General features: G+C 40.8%; 1 protein-coding gene across 4 annotated transcripts in view; it reads left to right on the forward strand.

Moving 5' to 3' along the window:
* TUSC3 (tumor suppressor candidate 3) overlaps positions 1–16,720 on the forward strand; it is a 296,682-nt gene that overhangs the window by 62,951 nt on the left and 217,011 nt on the right. For 2 of the 4 annotated variants that reach the window (XM_023219162.3, XM_023219164.3), the window contains exon 1: positions 15,734–16,420. In XM_023219162.3, the coding sequence (XP_023074930.1) occupies positions 16,283–16,420 (138 nt within the window). In that variant the 5' untranslated portion in view covers positions 15,734–16,282. Of the gene's footprint in view, positions 1–7,438; positions 7,629–15,733; positions 16,421–16,720 lie in introns of those variants that run through there. The other 2 variants (XM_023219165.2, XM_023219163.2) reach the window with 2 other exon arrangements.

A 16,720-nucleotide genomic window follows, 5' to 3' on the forward strand; every position in this document is an offset into this window, starting at 1 on the left:
CTCAGTCCTGTAAGACTCCTGGAACTCAGAAAAGGTTCCAGGTACCTTCCAGGCTGTTCCACCACAAGTCGTGGGTAAGTGCTACTAAGTCAATAAAGCATCTGCCGGCATGATGACATAGGAAAGTTTCTTTCCATTTGTTCTCCTCTCCTAATGATCAACGGTTGCACGATGGCATTAATCCACTGCACCAGTGAGTGAGATCGTCTGAGTTGAGGTATTGCCCAGTGCACCTGTGTAAAGCCTGAAGGAAGTGGTCACCAAAAAGATGGCTGAAGAAGGCAGGGGAGTGAGGGTGAAAGATGAGAAGTGGCACACAGGGATCTCTGAGAGTGCTATAATGGAGATATACACTCAGATTACCATTTCCCACTATATGATATATATTTTGCAGTATCCTTTGTGTTTTTACTTTCTCCTTATGTGGTTTTCATAGGATTTTCATTTGTCTTCCAAAAATATGCAACCTCTTTGAGGACCAACACTATTTATTCTGCTTATTTCAAATTCTAAGATCACCCATCAGTGTATTCTGTTTTCTAATAGTATAGCATGTTAAATTTAACTTTTGCTTAAATAATAAATGCCTTACCAACTTTCCAAATATTTCACTTCCCGAATAATTGGCTTAAAAATCCTTAAAATATATATATATAGTTGTTAGAAGAGGAAATGAGATAAATTAGAAAGTAAAAATAGAGGCGGGGCACGGAGGCTCAAGCCTATAATCCCAGCACTTTCAAAGACTGAGGCGGGTGGATCATAAGGTAAAGAGATTGAAACCATCCTCGCTAATGTGGTGAAACCCTGTCTCTACTAACAATACAAAAATTAGCTGGGCGTGGTGGCGCGCACCTGTAGTCCCATCTACTCGGGAGGCTGAGGCAGGAGAATCGCTTGAACCCCGAAGGTGGAGGTTGCAGTGAGCTGAGATTGCACCACTGCACTCCAGCCTGGCAACAGAGAGAGACTCCATCTCAAAACAAAACAAAATAAAATCAGAATTTGTTTGGTTTACATTTGATTTAGATGCTTTTTTAAATACTAAACCAACCCACAATCCTAACACTGTTTTCTATGCGTATGTTAACTGCTGTGATCATACTGCATACTTTGTTTTGAATTCTTAAAAGTACAAATATTAAATAGGAGTTAATTTGCAGTTTTTAAAAGTAATAAGCCTATTTACATAATATATTTCAATAAATCTACAAACCAACCCGCCATAATAACAGTGAATAATTTGGAATAATTCATAGACTTAATTTTCACTTACCATGTCTAATGGAAAGGAGTTGTGCTATAAATAATGCCTATATTCATTTACCTTTGAGTTTGGAATAGTGTGAACTTCCTTATAACAATAATAATGTCTTACATTTCCATAAACTCAGAGGGTTTGTGTAAACTCATATTAAAGCCTACATATTTTTTCTTAAATAAATAATAGACCACGTGGAAGTGATATCCAATATTAATATTTGGAGGAAGTTTATTTGAGATTTAATGTCTCAAAGAGGGTAATTGGTGCTTGGATAATTGTGACCATGTGTGACTTCCTTGTTCCTTTTATATTTTGCAGGTAGCTAAAGATAAAAATAGACCCAATGGAGAATCTATTTTCAGACACCCAAACCTAAAGTTGATGCTATGATAAAACCTTTTTCACTGTCATTCTCTCATGACTGCTTTGTGAAGTTTTGCAGACATGCTATAATATGTGCTATTACAACAGATTAAATATAGAAAGAGATCCCAGAATACAGTTATCTTTTATTAAGCGAGACACTGGCAAAAATGTAAAACAATGTCACTCTTCTGTAACAGTGAAATGGTAAAAGACTAACACCGTTAACTAAATTTTAGACTAAAAGGGGGGCTTCTGGCCTCTGCTCATGCTTGCCCAGACGTTAGAATAATTTTAGAACATTGAAAGATGACACAGGAACAAAAGCCTGCAACTGTTGAGACTTAACTCTCAAGATAAAAGATGAAGTATGTATACTAGAGTTTGTTAAAGGTGTGAAGGAACAAGGAGACCATTAGCCAGAAACAAAGAGATTTCACAACTTTTCCTACACTCCTTGCTGGTGCCCAGATAAGTATGCCTTTCTTGGCCACTCCTTGATCTTTGACCCTTCTTTTCCTCTATACCTAAGTAAAACTGTACAAAGCATACAAACACTATGATAATACTTCAGGATGCTAGTGACATCTTCCTGGTTTTCTATCTCTCTGAGATAAAGTTGTCTTCCTTGCTTCAGCTCCTTGTTTCTTGACTTTATTGGCTGTGGTAAGGTGAGCAGAACAAGTTTGGATTTCTGTTAAATTCTCACAAGTTTGTTTTAAATAAAAATGTTATTTACGTTAACAAGCAATAGGTCTATTATTATTTTTAAATAAGTTGCTTAATTGTTCTCAGTTTTAATGTGTAATATGGCAAATATTGATAGATATATCTCATAAACAAAAGCTCTTTGGGTCCTCATTAATTTTCAAGAGTGTAAAGTGGTCCTGAGAACAAAAAAGTTTGAGAACTGCTGGAGTAGATCACTGATTTTCCTGTGACAGGGCTGGGCAAAAAATCCAGAAAGAGAGCTCATGGTGGTTGGAGGATTCTGTGAAGACTTTGGGAGAAACAGACACTCACGTTGGGTCTTCAATGATAAGGGGAATGTAGCAATGTAGAATGGAAATGACCTCTAAGTCAGGAAGCCAGCAAGAGCAGAGACACAGGTGCGAAAGTGTGGGCTGGGGTAAAGAGCTTGGATCAGTTTGGCCGTAATGGGGGAAAAAGTAGTCACCAAGTATGTAGGAAAAGAAACAAGAGACAGGTTGGGAAGACAAAAACTGGAAAGCACAACTGGTGTTTAGATATAATTATTTTGGCTGTAGGGAGACAGTGAAGGTTTTCAAGCAGGTGGTAGGTAGTAGGGTGATATAAATGTAATTCTGCTTGTGGGAAATTCGTCTTGATAATGATTATATCCTATAGAGAGGGAAACTAGTAAAGATTTTCTCATAGGCGTGTGATATGGTTTGGCTGTGTCCCCACCCAAATCCCATGTTGAATTGTAGCTCCCATAATACCCCCATGTTGTGGGAGGGACCCAGTGGGAGGTAATTTAATCATGGGGGCGGTTCCCCCCATACTGCTCTCCTGGTAGTGAATAAGTCTCAGGAGATGTGATCGTTTTACAATGGGCTTCCCCTTTTGCTTGGCTCTCATTCTCTCTTGTCTGCCGCCATGTAAGTTGTGCCTTTCACCTTCCGCCATGATTGTGAGGCCTCTCCAGTTACTTGGAAATCTGAGTCCATTAAACCTCTTTTTCTTTATAAGTTACCCAGTCTCAGGCATGTCTTCATCAGCAGCATGAGAATAGACTAATACAGAGTCCATATATAAAATGATAAGGCCCAGTACTAAAGTTTCTGGGTTTGAAGTCTGAATGATGAGGGAGACTGGGGGTATTATTCAGAAAAACAACCCTCTGCAAGGATGAGAAGAAAAGGTAAAGTACCCATAATGATTAGAAATCACAATTTGATGTTGAAGAGGTTTCTAGATCATAAATACTGAAGGACATTTTAAAGTATTAAGTGTATTTTTGTCATATTCAAATTTTGTTGTAAATTCATGGCAAAGTGCATGAAAAATAGAAACGTTTGAATAATTGATTAATCAGAATTCTTCATTTTCAACCATGCCAGTTAACAAAAAGTTTACTATAATTTGCACATTGGCATGCACTGCTTAGCTGTCACACTTAAAAGAAAATAATAGTTCTTGTTGATTTAAATTGTTACTTCACACATTATGAATTCTTTTCTATGTGCAGTTTGAATACTTATTGATTTATTTAGATACGAAGTATCACTCTGTCACGCAGGCTGGAGTACAGTGGAACAATCTTGGCTCACTACAACCTCCACCTCCCAGGTTTAAGCAATTCTTCTTCCTCCACCTCCCTAGTAGCTGGGATTACAGGTGCCCAGCACCACACCCAGCTAATTTTTCTATTTTTAGTAGAGATGGGGTTTTGCCATGCTGTCCAGGCTGGTCTCAAACTCCTGACGTTACATGATCCACCCGCCCTGGCCTCCTAAAGTACTGGGATTACAGGTGTGAGTCACTGTGCCCGGCCTTTAATATTTCTTTTTAAAAACATTTTTGTATTTTAAAATTAATTTAAACTTTGATTTTTATTTTTTCGAGAGATAGAGTCTCACTATGTTGATCAGGCAGTTCTCAAATGCCTGACCTCAAAGGAACCTCCCATGTTGGCCTCCCAAAGTGCTAGGATTATAGGAGTGAGCAACTGCACCCGGCCTACAGCTCGAATACTTCTGGAGCTCACTTTATTCTCAGTGGGAAAGGCACTGCATACAGGAACTAAGCACTAGTTACTGATTATCATTAGACAAAATAAATTCTTCACTTAAAATGCTTTTTCTATCATTTTTAAATATTCCATATACATTCTCCTCTTTAGCCATATTCACTTATATACACTTTGTAATGAGTAAAACAATTTTTTAGTAATAAAACCAATATAGATGAAATCCCATTAGCTAATAATTTGGTGTACTTTAAATAGAGCTTCTTGGTAAGTCCTGATTTTAGCACAGATAAATATTCTTTGACATATTTCCTTATAAAGAATTTAGTCCCTGAAATAGATGATGAACTCTTACAGGAAACCAGCTGGATTTGTTGTAATTCTTTACCAATAAAACATAATGATTAATTATAATTTCAATTAAACACAATTTTGTTACTATAAAAAATACGCATACTTAGCTCAGCATTTGTGATGTTTGAAAAAAACTATCCATTTATTTCCTTGGAAATGACAAGGTTAAAATTAAAATGAACATTTATTCAGTGAAACAAAATTATTGGCATGCAAGTTATTACCTCATTTGATGAGTTCAGGAAATGAATTAAGAAAGCTGTGTATTTGAAGACTCAGTATATAGTTTACTCATTAATTTTAAAAATATGATTTAAACTTTTTATATAATTCAAAAGAGAATAATTGAAAGGAAGCCAAGTAAGTTGAATCGGTCAATTGTACCCTAACAAATTAGAGCATTTTTAAACCTTGAGAAACACAACTTCAAATACACTGTGAAGTATTCTGCAGCAAACTCCTATCTGTCCAAGTTCACACAATTTATTTGACCTAATAAGGATAGCAAAATTATCTCTGCTGTTCACCTGGCTTCACAGCTACCTTTCCAACGTTTTCCTGGCTTCTGTAGAACATGTCTTCAATTATTTCCAGAATCTCAGAGATACTCCCTGCATACTCCTGTGACCCTCTTGGATTCTTTTTTTATTTTTTTTTAAATTGCTACAGATTGCTTGAATTAAATAGCTTCAATCATTTGTCCATATCCCTACCTTCCCTCTATATAATTTCATTAAGATAAGGTGAATTTTCTTAGTGAGTCTAGGAAAACTCTGGATGCATTATGCCAAAAAGCAGTCAGACTTTGAACTTTGACCTCAGAGCATCTGATATATCAGAATTTAAGACAATAATGTCCTCTACCTTACTCTTTCATTACTCCTCTCTCAACCCAGTTAATAGCCAATGAACAGTTCTTTGAAATTATATTTCTTAGCCCTACCACCTACTCCACTGACCTTTCCTGATACATAGAACATGATAAACAAGTAAGAGACATACTGTTTGTTTGAGATAACCAAATGTTCAATATAACCAAATCCCATGCTGTTTTTTTTTTCTGAAAATATGCAAAGCACAAACACAAGTTCTAAAATGCAATAGCACAGGTGCATGCTTTTCAGTACCATAATTACATTTAGTACATCTTTTACTAAGCGATTCCTTAATGCTGTGTTTCAAATATAAATTTACATTGACTTTGATAGAAATTCTAGGGCAGAAATCAAACAATAATGAAAAGATCATATGCAAGGCTTTTGATAAATGCTACTAAATTATATGAAAAAAGGGCAAAGTTAATTTAATATGGAAAATGGCATTAAGTTGAGGTTTAACAATATTATTACAATACTTTAATCACTGTTGGTTACATAGACATAGCTATTTGAAATTTCACTTAAGATACAGTTTAAAAATAACTGAATGAAATTTATTGTAATATACAAAATCAGTTTCGCTTTAGAATATTTCTACAAAACAGTCATTATAGAAAATTTGCTTTAAATAGCCAACTGTTTGAAAAATACTAACATTACTTAGACAGATGTACTATCTAACATATCAATATGTTTAGAAAAATGACTGGGATTTAATATAAATGCATAATATTTCTAGGCATTGGTTTTCTGTTTTTGGAGCCTTCGGGATTTTCCTTTTATAATGTCCTCTGTAGAATATAGGTTGCCACATGTATGGTAGTTCTGTGAAAAAGTTTTTTACTTTCCTGTATTAAATCTTATACAGTACTTGGAATATGGGGCTGAAGTGTCTGCTTACGTCTTTGCTCTCCACGCAGCAGCTATAAGGACACTTTGACAAGTCACTGATCTGCTTGCTTGTCTAAAGGAAACGCGCTGAATATCTGTGCATTTTCTCAGATGAGGACTTTGCCTCTCATTTCTTTCTTGCCCCTACTCCTGTATTTACCCTAGCGTCTGGCATAGTGGATAAGTTCCTATCTGAAATTTGGTTAAATATTTGTAGAACAGGTACTACCTTATAATGGGAGTTGATATGTAGCATTTACAATGTGTTAGATGCTCAAGACTTTGCATGTATTTGCATGTTTCATCTTCATGGTACCATTATTATCCTCATTTTACAAATAAAGAGACTGAGGCACAGAGACATGAAATAATCTGCCCGAGCTAGTAAGAGACAGAGCAAGGAGTGCAGCTCCAGGGCTCATGCTTTCAAACACTCTAATGATTAGAGTGGGGACTAAAAAGACAGGTCATTCGTGGTTCTTCTCTTCGAAGTGTTTATCATTCATCAGGAGGGAAACAAACATTTTCAGTGTAATAGTACATGCTCATAATAATACTAGTACATATTAAGAGTGTATCTATTGTGAGGTTTGTAATAAGTGTTTTTTTTTTTTTTTTTTTTTGAGGCGGAGTCTCGCTCTGTCGCCCAAGCTGGAGTGCAGTGGCTGGATCTCAGCTCACTGCAAGCTCCGCCTCCCGGGTTCACGCCATTCTCCTGCCGCAGCCTCCCGAGTAGCTGGGACTACAGGCGCCCGCCACCTCGCCCCGCTAGTTTTTTGTATTTTTTAGTAGAGACGGGGTTTCACCGTGTTAGCCAGGATGGTCTCGATCTCCTGACCTTGTGATCTGCCCGCCTCGGCCTCCCAAAGTGCTGGGATTACAGGCTTGAGCCACCGCACCCGGCCTGTAATAAGTTTTTTATATGTATGGTTTAATTTCATCCTCACAAGAGTCTTCTGATTTTTTTAAAATTAGGAAATAAAGATAATTTTACCCAACGTGAGAAAGAACTGATCAGCTCCTGACTGTAAACTCACTCCTTGTGTGCATCTGTGTCCTTAATCTTCTTGGCGTGTGATGACGAACCTTGGGTGTCACTCAGGAAAACATTGCTTCAGTGTGACCTTCTGGGGACATTCCACTGGAAAAGGGAAGAAAGCCTTAGGTGAGCATGTGTATAACTCCGGTAAACACACTGTGTTTGCTTACCTCCTGGGTGCTAGTAGGCCACTGTGCATGTGGGCAGCTTACCCTTAGGGAAGAATGAAGAGAAAGGAGCTTAAGTTGCCAGAAGTAGGCCAGCAAATAAAATCCTAGGTTCAAAGTCAAAGGGGCATTAGACCTCCAAGATGCCTGCCTGGGCCTCTCCCAGGTCTACTTTCCTTTCCTTTCACTCCTGCTCTAAAGCTGTTTGTTTGTTTATTATTTATTTAGAGACAGAGTCTTGTTCTCTCTCCCAGGCTGGAGTACAATAGCGCTTATTGCAACCTGCATCTCCTGGGTTAAAGCAATTCTCGTGCCTCAGCTTCCCGCGTAGCTGGGATTACAGGCACCCACCACAGTGCCTGGCTAATTTTTGTGTTTTTATTAGAGACAGGGTTTTGCCATGTTGGCCAGGTTGGTCTCGAACTCCTGACCTCAGATGATCCACCCTCCTTGGCCTCCCAAAGTGCTAGGATTACAGGCATGAGCCACCGCGCCTGGCCTAAAGCTTTTTAATAAACGTTCGCTCCTGCCTTAAAACTTGCCTTGCTCTTTTCTTCTGCTTTATGCCCTCAGTTGAATGCCCCTCATGCTTTCTTCTGAGAAGGCAAGAATTGAGGTTGTTGCAGACCTGTATGAATTTTCCACAGGTAACTCAGTTAACCTCCACCATTAATGTACTTTGGTGCCATGTAACTTGGATACCTTCTGCCTGTAACATTTCCTCTATGTTTTCTGAAATGTAAGGTATACTTACCTTCTGACTGGTGAAATTTCCTAGAGATAATTTGGAATTGTACTGACTACTTGCAGAACTTTTGACATTAGCGAGATGTTCATTTGATAGTTACCATCAAAGGAAAAGAAAAGAAACTGTCATGAAATTGTCCTGTCTATAAAAGAAATTATTTTATTTCAGGTAGAAGGTGCCGTTTCCATTTTGCTTCAGGGTCCAATAATCCCTGACTTTTTAATTATATGGCTTGATAAAATTGTCGATGACTTCCTCTTTTTTGTGTGTATATGTCAAATGCACCTACATTTTCTTTCTTTTCATTGCAGATAGGAGATAACTAGCTTAGTATAGTGACAATTTTTTTTTTTTTTTTTTTTGAGACAGAGTCTCTCTCTGTCGCCTAGGCTTAAGTTCAGTGATGCCATCTTGGCTCACTGCAAGCTCTGCCTCCCGGGTTCATGCCATTCTCCTGCCTCAGCCTCTGGAGTAGCTGGGACTACAGGCACTCGCCACCATGCCCGGCTAATTTTTTGTATTTTTTTTGAATAGAGACAGGGTTTCACCGTGTTAGCCAGGATGGTCTCACCCTCCTGACCTCATGATCTGCCTGCCTCGGCCTCCCAAAGTGCTGGGATTACAGGCGTGAGTCACTGCGCCCAGTCAATTTAATATTTATCTGAACTTGGCTCCTTTTTACTTATTTTTTCTGTTTCTGTTCCTCTGCCTCTCTTTTTCTGGGACTTGGGAAATTTTAAAGAATAACAGATCAAAAAATTCATTTTCTTGGTATACACGAACTCTGGGAATAACTAGCATAAACATTCAAATTGCTTAAAAAAAGAAAAATAGTGTATTTCACTTAAACTTTGTAATTGCAGAAGCTGAGAAGTACATTATGTAAATAAAAGAAAATGAGGCAAGTCTCAATCATTTTAGGAGGTTTATTTGCCAAAGTTAAGGATGAGCCCAGGAAAGACCATAGATCCACAGGAAAAACTGTGGTCCATGTTTTTCTGAAGAGGGTCTGGGAACTTCAATATTTAAAGGAAAAAGGGCAGGTTTTGGGGAGAGAGTAAGAAATTGAAAAAGGGTGTGGGCAGATATGAGATAAAGTTTGCATTTTTTGTCTTTGATTAGCTTTTCACAATTTGCATGTGATGGGGTGATATGGTTTGGTTCTGTGTCCCCACCCACCCCTCATCTTGTAGCTCCCATAATTCCCACGTGTCATGGGAGGGACCCAGTGGGAGAAAGTTGAATCATGGGGGCAGGTCTTTGCTGTGCTGTTCTTGTGATAGTGAATAAGTCTTAAGAGATCTGATGGTTTTTAGAGACAGAGTTTCGCTCTTGTTGCACAGGCTGGAGTGCAGTGGCGTGATCTCCACTCACTGCAACCTCTGCCTCCTAGGTTCTGGTGATTCTCCTGCCTCCACCTCTTGAGTAGCTGGGATTACAGGTACCTGTCACTAGGCCCAGCTAATTTTTGTATTTTTAGTAGAGACGAGGTATTGCCATGTTGCCCAGGCTAGTCTTGAACTCCTGACCTACAGTGATCCCCTGCCTTGGCCTCCCAAAGTGCTGGGATTACAGGCATGAGCCACCACGCCCAGCCCAATCTGATAGTTTTAAAAATGGGAGTTTCTCTGTCCAAGTTCTATTTCTTTGCATGCCACCATCCACGTAAGATGTGACTTCCTCCTCCTCCTGCCATAATTGTGAGGCGTCCCAGCCACATGGAACTGTAAGTCCGTTTTTCTTCCCAGTCTTGGGTATATCTTTATCAGCAGCATGAAAATTGATTAATACTCCCAGAGGGGTAGAGGAATAGTCACTTATGCTTTTGTCTAGCTCAGTGAATCTGCATTTTTACATAACCTTAATATAGGGCAGAGGAAGCAATCAGATATCCATTTGTCTCAGGGGAACAGAGGGATGACTGAGTTCTGTCCCTTGTTCAGTACCTGTGAAAATAAACTATCAATTTACATTGTTAGGTTGAAATTCAATAGAATGGTTTTAGGGTAAAGATCTTAAGGCCTACAAGGAATTTCCTTGTGGACAGCTTGTGAGGGAGGTATGTAGGTTTTTACCTTTGTTGCTGTCTTATTTAGGAACTGTAAGAGTTAACGAAGGGAGAAACACAAAAAGCAGCTCAACAGTCAAAGGTAGGTTTATTTTGGAAAATAAACCTGAGAGGGGCTTCTGGCCAGCTTCAGTCAGGAGCACTGTCTCTTACAGGCTAAGAGTATTTAAGGGTTCATGGTGAGAGAAGGCTAGGAATGTTTCTGTGTGGAGAAGTTTATTGCGGGGTTGGAATGTCTCCGGCCAGACGTGAGGTTATTTGAACGCAGTTTGAACATTCAGCAGTCTATGAGTGGTTGAAGTATGGCTGCTGGGATTGGCCAACACTCAGCTGTTGTTACATGTGTATATTAAGTGAGGTTTCGATTTTGTCTATTAAGCTAGGTTACAGTTCATCCACAAGGACTCAAATATAGGAGTATGGAGTCCTTCTCAGGCCATATTTAGTTTGCTTTAACATTTCTGAAATTGGTTTCATGTGTTAAGTAAATATCACTGTTTCTATGATAACTTTTTAAAAATATAAAAACATATTCAAATAAATAGAATGATATATAGCAGGTTAGATTCTGGAAAATAATTCTTGTAAAACCATTGAGACTGTATGGTTCTTGGAAAGTCTTTGTGCACTCCAGTTTGAAAGCTTATGTTTTAAAGCAAGGATCAAGAATTTGGGTTAGCTGTAAATCACTTTTAAGAGTTTGGACCTCTTTGTGAACCTAGTAGAGTGTCACTGATGATCTCTGGAATAAGGAGAGTGACAAGATTACTGCTGTACTTTAGGGAATAAACAGAGAACAGGTGGAATCATCCATTCATTCAACAAGTGCTGTACTCTGGGTAGTGTGGACCAAAAGGTGTAGAAAACAAGGTCTCTACCATCCTACAGCTTACGTTCTATTGAGAAAAGACAAACAATTATAGAGGGCAGAGGAAGCAATCAGATACACATTTGTCTCGGGTGAACAGAGGGATGACTTTGAGTCAGCTAGTGATGGGTGCTGTTGAAAACATAAAGCAGGCGCTATTCTTGACAGAATGAATACATACCCCCTGTCCCATGGAGTTTACATCCTAATGGGGAAAGACTAGAAATAAATGAAACAGTAGCATAATATCAGGAAATGATAATAGTACCTTAAAAAGTTAAGGAGTGTGTATGTCAAGGGTAAGGAGTTCATTTTTAAGATAGGGAGGTTTGGGAAACTAGGAGATGACATGTTGGGAGATCAGAGCCTTGACCTGAATAAAGTGATGAAATACGCCATGGGAACATCTGTCTTGGTCAAACTTGTCCTACTCGTGGCCTGTGGGCTGCATGCAACCCAGGACAGTCTTGAATGTGGCCCAACACAAATTCATAAACTGTTTGAAAACATGAGTTTTTTTGCAATTTGTTTTAAAGTTCATCAGCTATCATTAGTGTTAATGAGTGTATTTTATATGTGGCCCACAACAATTCTTCTTCCATTGTGCCCCAGGGAAGCCAAAAGATTGGACACCACTGATCTAGGTAAAAAGGGTTCCAACAAAGGGAAGAGCAGTACAAAGTATACAGAAAGAGTATGCACGGCATATTTGGGAAAGCAAGACAGCTAGCCTTGCTGGAGCAGTATGAGAAAGCAGAAGAAAAATAGGAAATGATGTTGGGAAAGGTAGCCTGGTAGAAAGTGATGTAAAGTCCTGAGGGCATGGAAGATTTTGCATTTGCTGGTGAGGAAAGAGATGATACTTTACACTGATTTATGTGTTAAAAGGATCACACCAGACACTTTACCAAGAAAAGAATGCAAGAGGGCTGGGCGCAGTGGCTCAAGTCTGTAATCCCAGCACTTCGGGAGGCCAAGGTGTGCGGATCACCTGAGGTCAGGAGTTCGAGACCAGCCTGTCCAACATTTGTAAAACCCCATCTCTAGTAAAAATCCAAAAATTAGCTGGGTGTGGTGGTGGGTGCCTATAGTCCCAGCTACTTGGGAGGCTGAGGCAGGAGAATAGCTTGAACCCGAGGAGGTGGAGGTTGCCGTAAGCCGAGATTGTGCCACTGCACTCCAGCCTGGGTGACAGAGCAAGATTCCATCTCGCAAAAAAAAAAAAAAGAAAAAAAAAGGCAGGATTAAGAAGTCTTGGATATGCCTGTATGGGATGGGAGGATGGTGGTGAGATTATAAGTGAGGACTAAGCTCTGGTTTTCTATCTTGCCCAAATTTCTTCTAAGGAGTCAGGGGAGTCATGCCCTACACACCATAAGTTCTCATCAGATGGATTTTATTTGACCCTCTATATCATGACTGACTTTTCCGTCTGATTATGGCATAATAGTATGAGACAAGGAAAAAAAAATATATTTCCTTGCCATACCTTGAAATTGCCCTGCAAAGTCTCTTATGGGAAAAATCCACATTCTACACAGAATCCCCTTCTCCCTTTGTTTTTCTTCCTTTCTTTGCACATCCAGTAAGATAATCAGCTAAGAGCCAGGCACCCTTTCAGGTCTGATAAGAAACATGTTACAACCTGCTGTCTCTCTTTGAAGTCTGCTGAGATTCCTGTGCACAATAAAACTTGGTCTCCACAATCCTTTACCTTGACCTAAACATTCCTTTCCATTGGTCCCAGGTTTTCAGATAAACTCAACCAATTGTCAGTCAGAAAATGTTTAATTTTATCTATAGCCTGCAAGACCCCTCCACCCTGCTTTAAGTTGTCCTGCCTTTCTGAATCAAACCAATGCATTTCTTAAATGTATTTGATTGATGTCTCATGCCTCTCTAAAATACACAAAACCAAGCTGTACCCTGACCACCTCGGGCACATGTTCTCACGACCTCCTGAGGCTGTGTCACTGGTCATAGTCACTCATATTTGCCCCAGAATAAATCTCTTCAAATATTTTACAGAGTTTGACTCTTGTCATCAACGTAAGTCAGGAAAGGAGAGTCAACTAACAATGACATCTCATGTGTTTCTAATGAATGCTAGAGTTACAAAATGAGAAATAGAAAACAAATTCCCAGGACCTTGTAGAGGGAGCGTAACTTGGAAACTGAGTAAAAAGGCAGCATGTTTGGGTAGAACGGGAAAATGGAAGACAGCTCCGAGGCTCTGAAAATTGGTAATTAGAAGGATGGAAGTACCATTGTTTACAATAAAGAAATTACGACAAGTCGGGGAGAGAAAGGGAAAGATGATAAATTGTGATTATGTTGAGTATATCTAGATGTCAATATTTTACTTATAAAGATCATAAATTTACTTGTCTCCAAAGTGAAGTTGAGGCCAGTTTTATGTCTCAAGGAAAAAGCAAGGAGCCATTCTTTTAGGGGTGTTAAAGCAAAAATACACAAGAGGTAATTAGCCTGGGGTGGTTGTGTACCTGCATCTCTTATGTAAGCACATAGGAACTTACCTTGGAAACGGTTCTTGTAACTGGCTTATTAAAAAACTCAAGAGCCTCAGGGAATCACAAACAGCCAACAGGATAACTGCTTATACAACTAGGGACCTCCCATCAGACCACAGCCATATAGGTAAATGCCTTATTACACCGTGACCAAGTAAGGGAAACGTAGCTGTAGCCAATCAGGTAATTTCCTTACTTTGTTTCTATGTTTAGTCTATTTAAGCTTGCTCTCAGGCCACTGGAGCTGAGCTTTCTGAACGCTTCTGGTTCAGAGTGCTGCAGATTTGTGAACTGCTCTTTGCTGAAATAAGGTGTAAAGTTTATTTTGTCTAAAGGTTTTCTTTTAACAGGAGTGATAATTTGGGCGAAATGTTCACATAATAGTGGGAAATGAAAAGCATGTGATATAGAAAAGTGAGATGTATTTGTAAACTTCTTTAACAAAGGCATCCTAGCATAAGTATGGCTGTAGAGCCAGACTGTCAATGTTTGAATTCTTTCTGGGCCTTAATTTATTTATCTGAAAATGGTTACAGTGAACGTAAGTGATAGGGTTGTTGTGGAGCAAGCGTTCTTAATCTGGAGTCCACATAATTTCAGCATCTGTGAACTTTGTATTGAAAAAATTGTAACTTTATGTCTATTAACCTCAACAGTTTCAGTTTTCAATTATAAAGGCAGGCAACAAACCACAGTAGTATTAACAGTACCTACAGCTTTGTTTCCTATAGAAATTAAAGATATTGTCATAGTAAGTTGTTGCAGATATCTTGAACCATTATATGTATATATTCCTTAAGTTTTGTATATATATAATATTTTAATATTCTACATACATTTTTGGAGACAGGGTCTTGCTGTCTCCCGGGCTGGAGTGCGGTCGCATGATCAGAACTCACTGTAGCCTCAAACTCTTGGTCTCCAGTGATCCTTCCAGCCTCAGTCTTGGAATAGCTAGGACTACAGGTACTCCCCATTATATCCAGCTGTTAATTTTTTTTCTTTTTTTCCCTAAAGACAAGGTCTATGTTGCCCAGGCTGCTCTCCAACTGTTGAACACAAGCAAGTCTCCTGCATAGGTCTCCCAAAGCATTGGGTTTACAGGTGTAAGCCACTGTGCCTGGCTAATCCTATATATTTAATTTCATGCATGTAGAAATATGTGCTATTTTAAGACTGCATGTACAGGTTTTATCACATTACCAAAGGTGTTCATGGCACAAGTGAAGAAATCTTTAGGAAAGTAATAAAAACCATGACGCATTAGAACAGATCAGGCCCGTTCAAACGTTCAACATACAGTCTGCTACTATGGTTCCTTTTTTTTTTTTTTTTTTTTTTGAGATGGAGTCTCACTCTGTCTCCTAGGCTGGAGTGCAGTGGCGTGATCTCGGCTCACTGCAACCTCTGCCTCCCGGGTTTATGCCATTCTCCTGCCTCAGTCTCCCAAGTAGCTGGAACTACAGGCGCTCCACCATGCCTGGCTGTTTTTGTATTTTTAGTAGAAATGGGGTTTCCCCGTGTTCGCCAGGCTGGTCTCGACCTCCTGACCTCAGGTGATCCACCTGCCTCAGCCTCCCAAAGTGCTGGGATTACAGGCATGAACCACCATGCCCAGTCTGCTGTGGTTCTTAAAATATTCACAGAATAAAAATTGAAGTAAGGCTATTCGTTTTTATATTAAAAGTACCTAGTACAGTGCTCTGTACTTATGCACTCCCTGGATGCTGAACGAGTCACTAAATGAATGGAGTCTAGGCTGTGCCTCAGGCCTTCCAGTTGGGGCTGGAAGAGCTGTGAAGTTCTGAGACGGCTTCTGTGCATCGGGGACGCTGGAGTACCTTAGATGGTTTCCCAGGGCTCTGGAGGAGAACAGCTGTGCTCCTAATCACGATCGCAATGGGAATGGAGATTGCAGGGGACCGCAGGGGCCAGGTTCTCATTCCCCAAAGCTTCCCCTTCATCATCCAAGAAGGCACTCAGGTCTGTCTGTGCAAGGCCCCTGGTAAAGTGCTGGGCTACCCAGTAATTGGGTTCAGTAGCAGGATGGCCTCAGATTGAGGTCTCAGGGCCAAAGGACTGCCCCTCTCCCCAGCGTGGGTCCAGGAAAGACAGGCTCCAGGCGGGAGCACACGCCGCGCCCCCAGAGCCTGGCTCCCTCGCCACGCCCACTTCCTGCCCCCATCCCGCGCCTTTCCAGGTCTTCTCCCGGTGAACCGGATGCTCTGTCAGTCTCCTCCTCTGCGTCCTCGGCCGAGGCCCGTGTCCCTAGCAAAGCCGCTGCCACCCCGGAGGGCCCAGCCAGTGGGCTCCCGGAGGCTGGCCTGGCAGGCGTGGTGCGTGGTAGGAGCTGGGCGCGCACGGCTACCGCGCGTGGAGGAGACACTGCCCTGCCGCGATGGGGGCCCGGGGCGCTCCTTCACGCCGTAGGCAAGCTGGGCGGCGGCTGCGGTACCTGCCCACCGGGAGCTTTCCCTTCCTTCTGCTGCTGCTGCTGCTCTGCATCCAGCTCGGGGGAGGACAGAAGAAAAAGGAGGTAGAATGGATCCCCTTGGCCTTCCCCTGTGGGCGGGGGCGGGCCGGGGTGGGCCGCGTTGCCAGGCAGCCCTGCCGTGTTGCTAGGCAGCCAGGCCGCCGGCGTGGGCGGTGCCGGCGCTGGGGCGGGAGCCGCGTGGGTGGGAGGCCCTGGGGCCTTTCCGGGACGTGGAGTTAGCAGGGTTCTGACTTGAAAAACCATGGCAAAGCGTGAACTTGGCTCTACTTCTGAGCATCTCACACCTTTCAGTCCCTGGAGGCTTTTATTCCCAGCTGAAAGCCCAGCTTGGAGCAATTGTGT

Source organism: Piliocolobus tephrosceles, chromosome 7 (genome assembly GCF_002776525.5).
Source record: "Piliocolobus tephrosceles isolate RC106 chromosome 7, ASM277652v3, whole genome shotgun sequence".
NCBI classification, from domain to species: Eukaryota; Metazoa; Chordata; class Mammalia; order Primates; family Cercopithecidae; genus Piliocolobus; species Piliocolobus tephrosceles.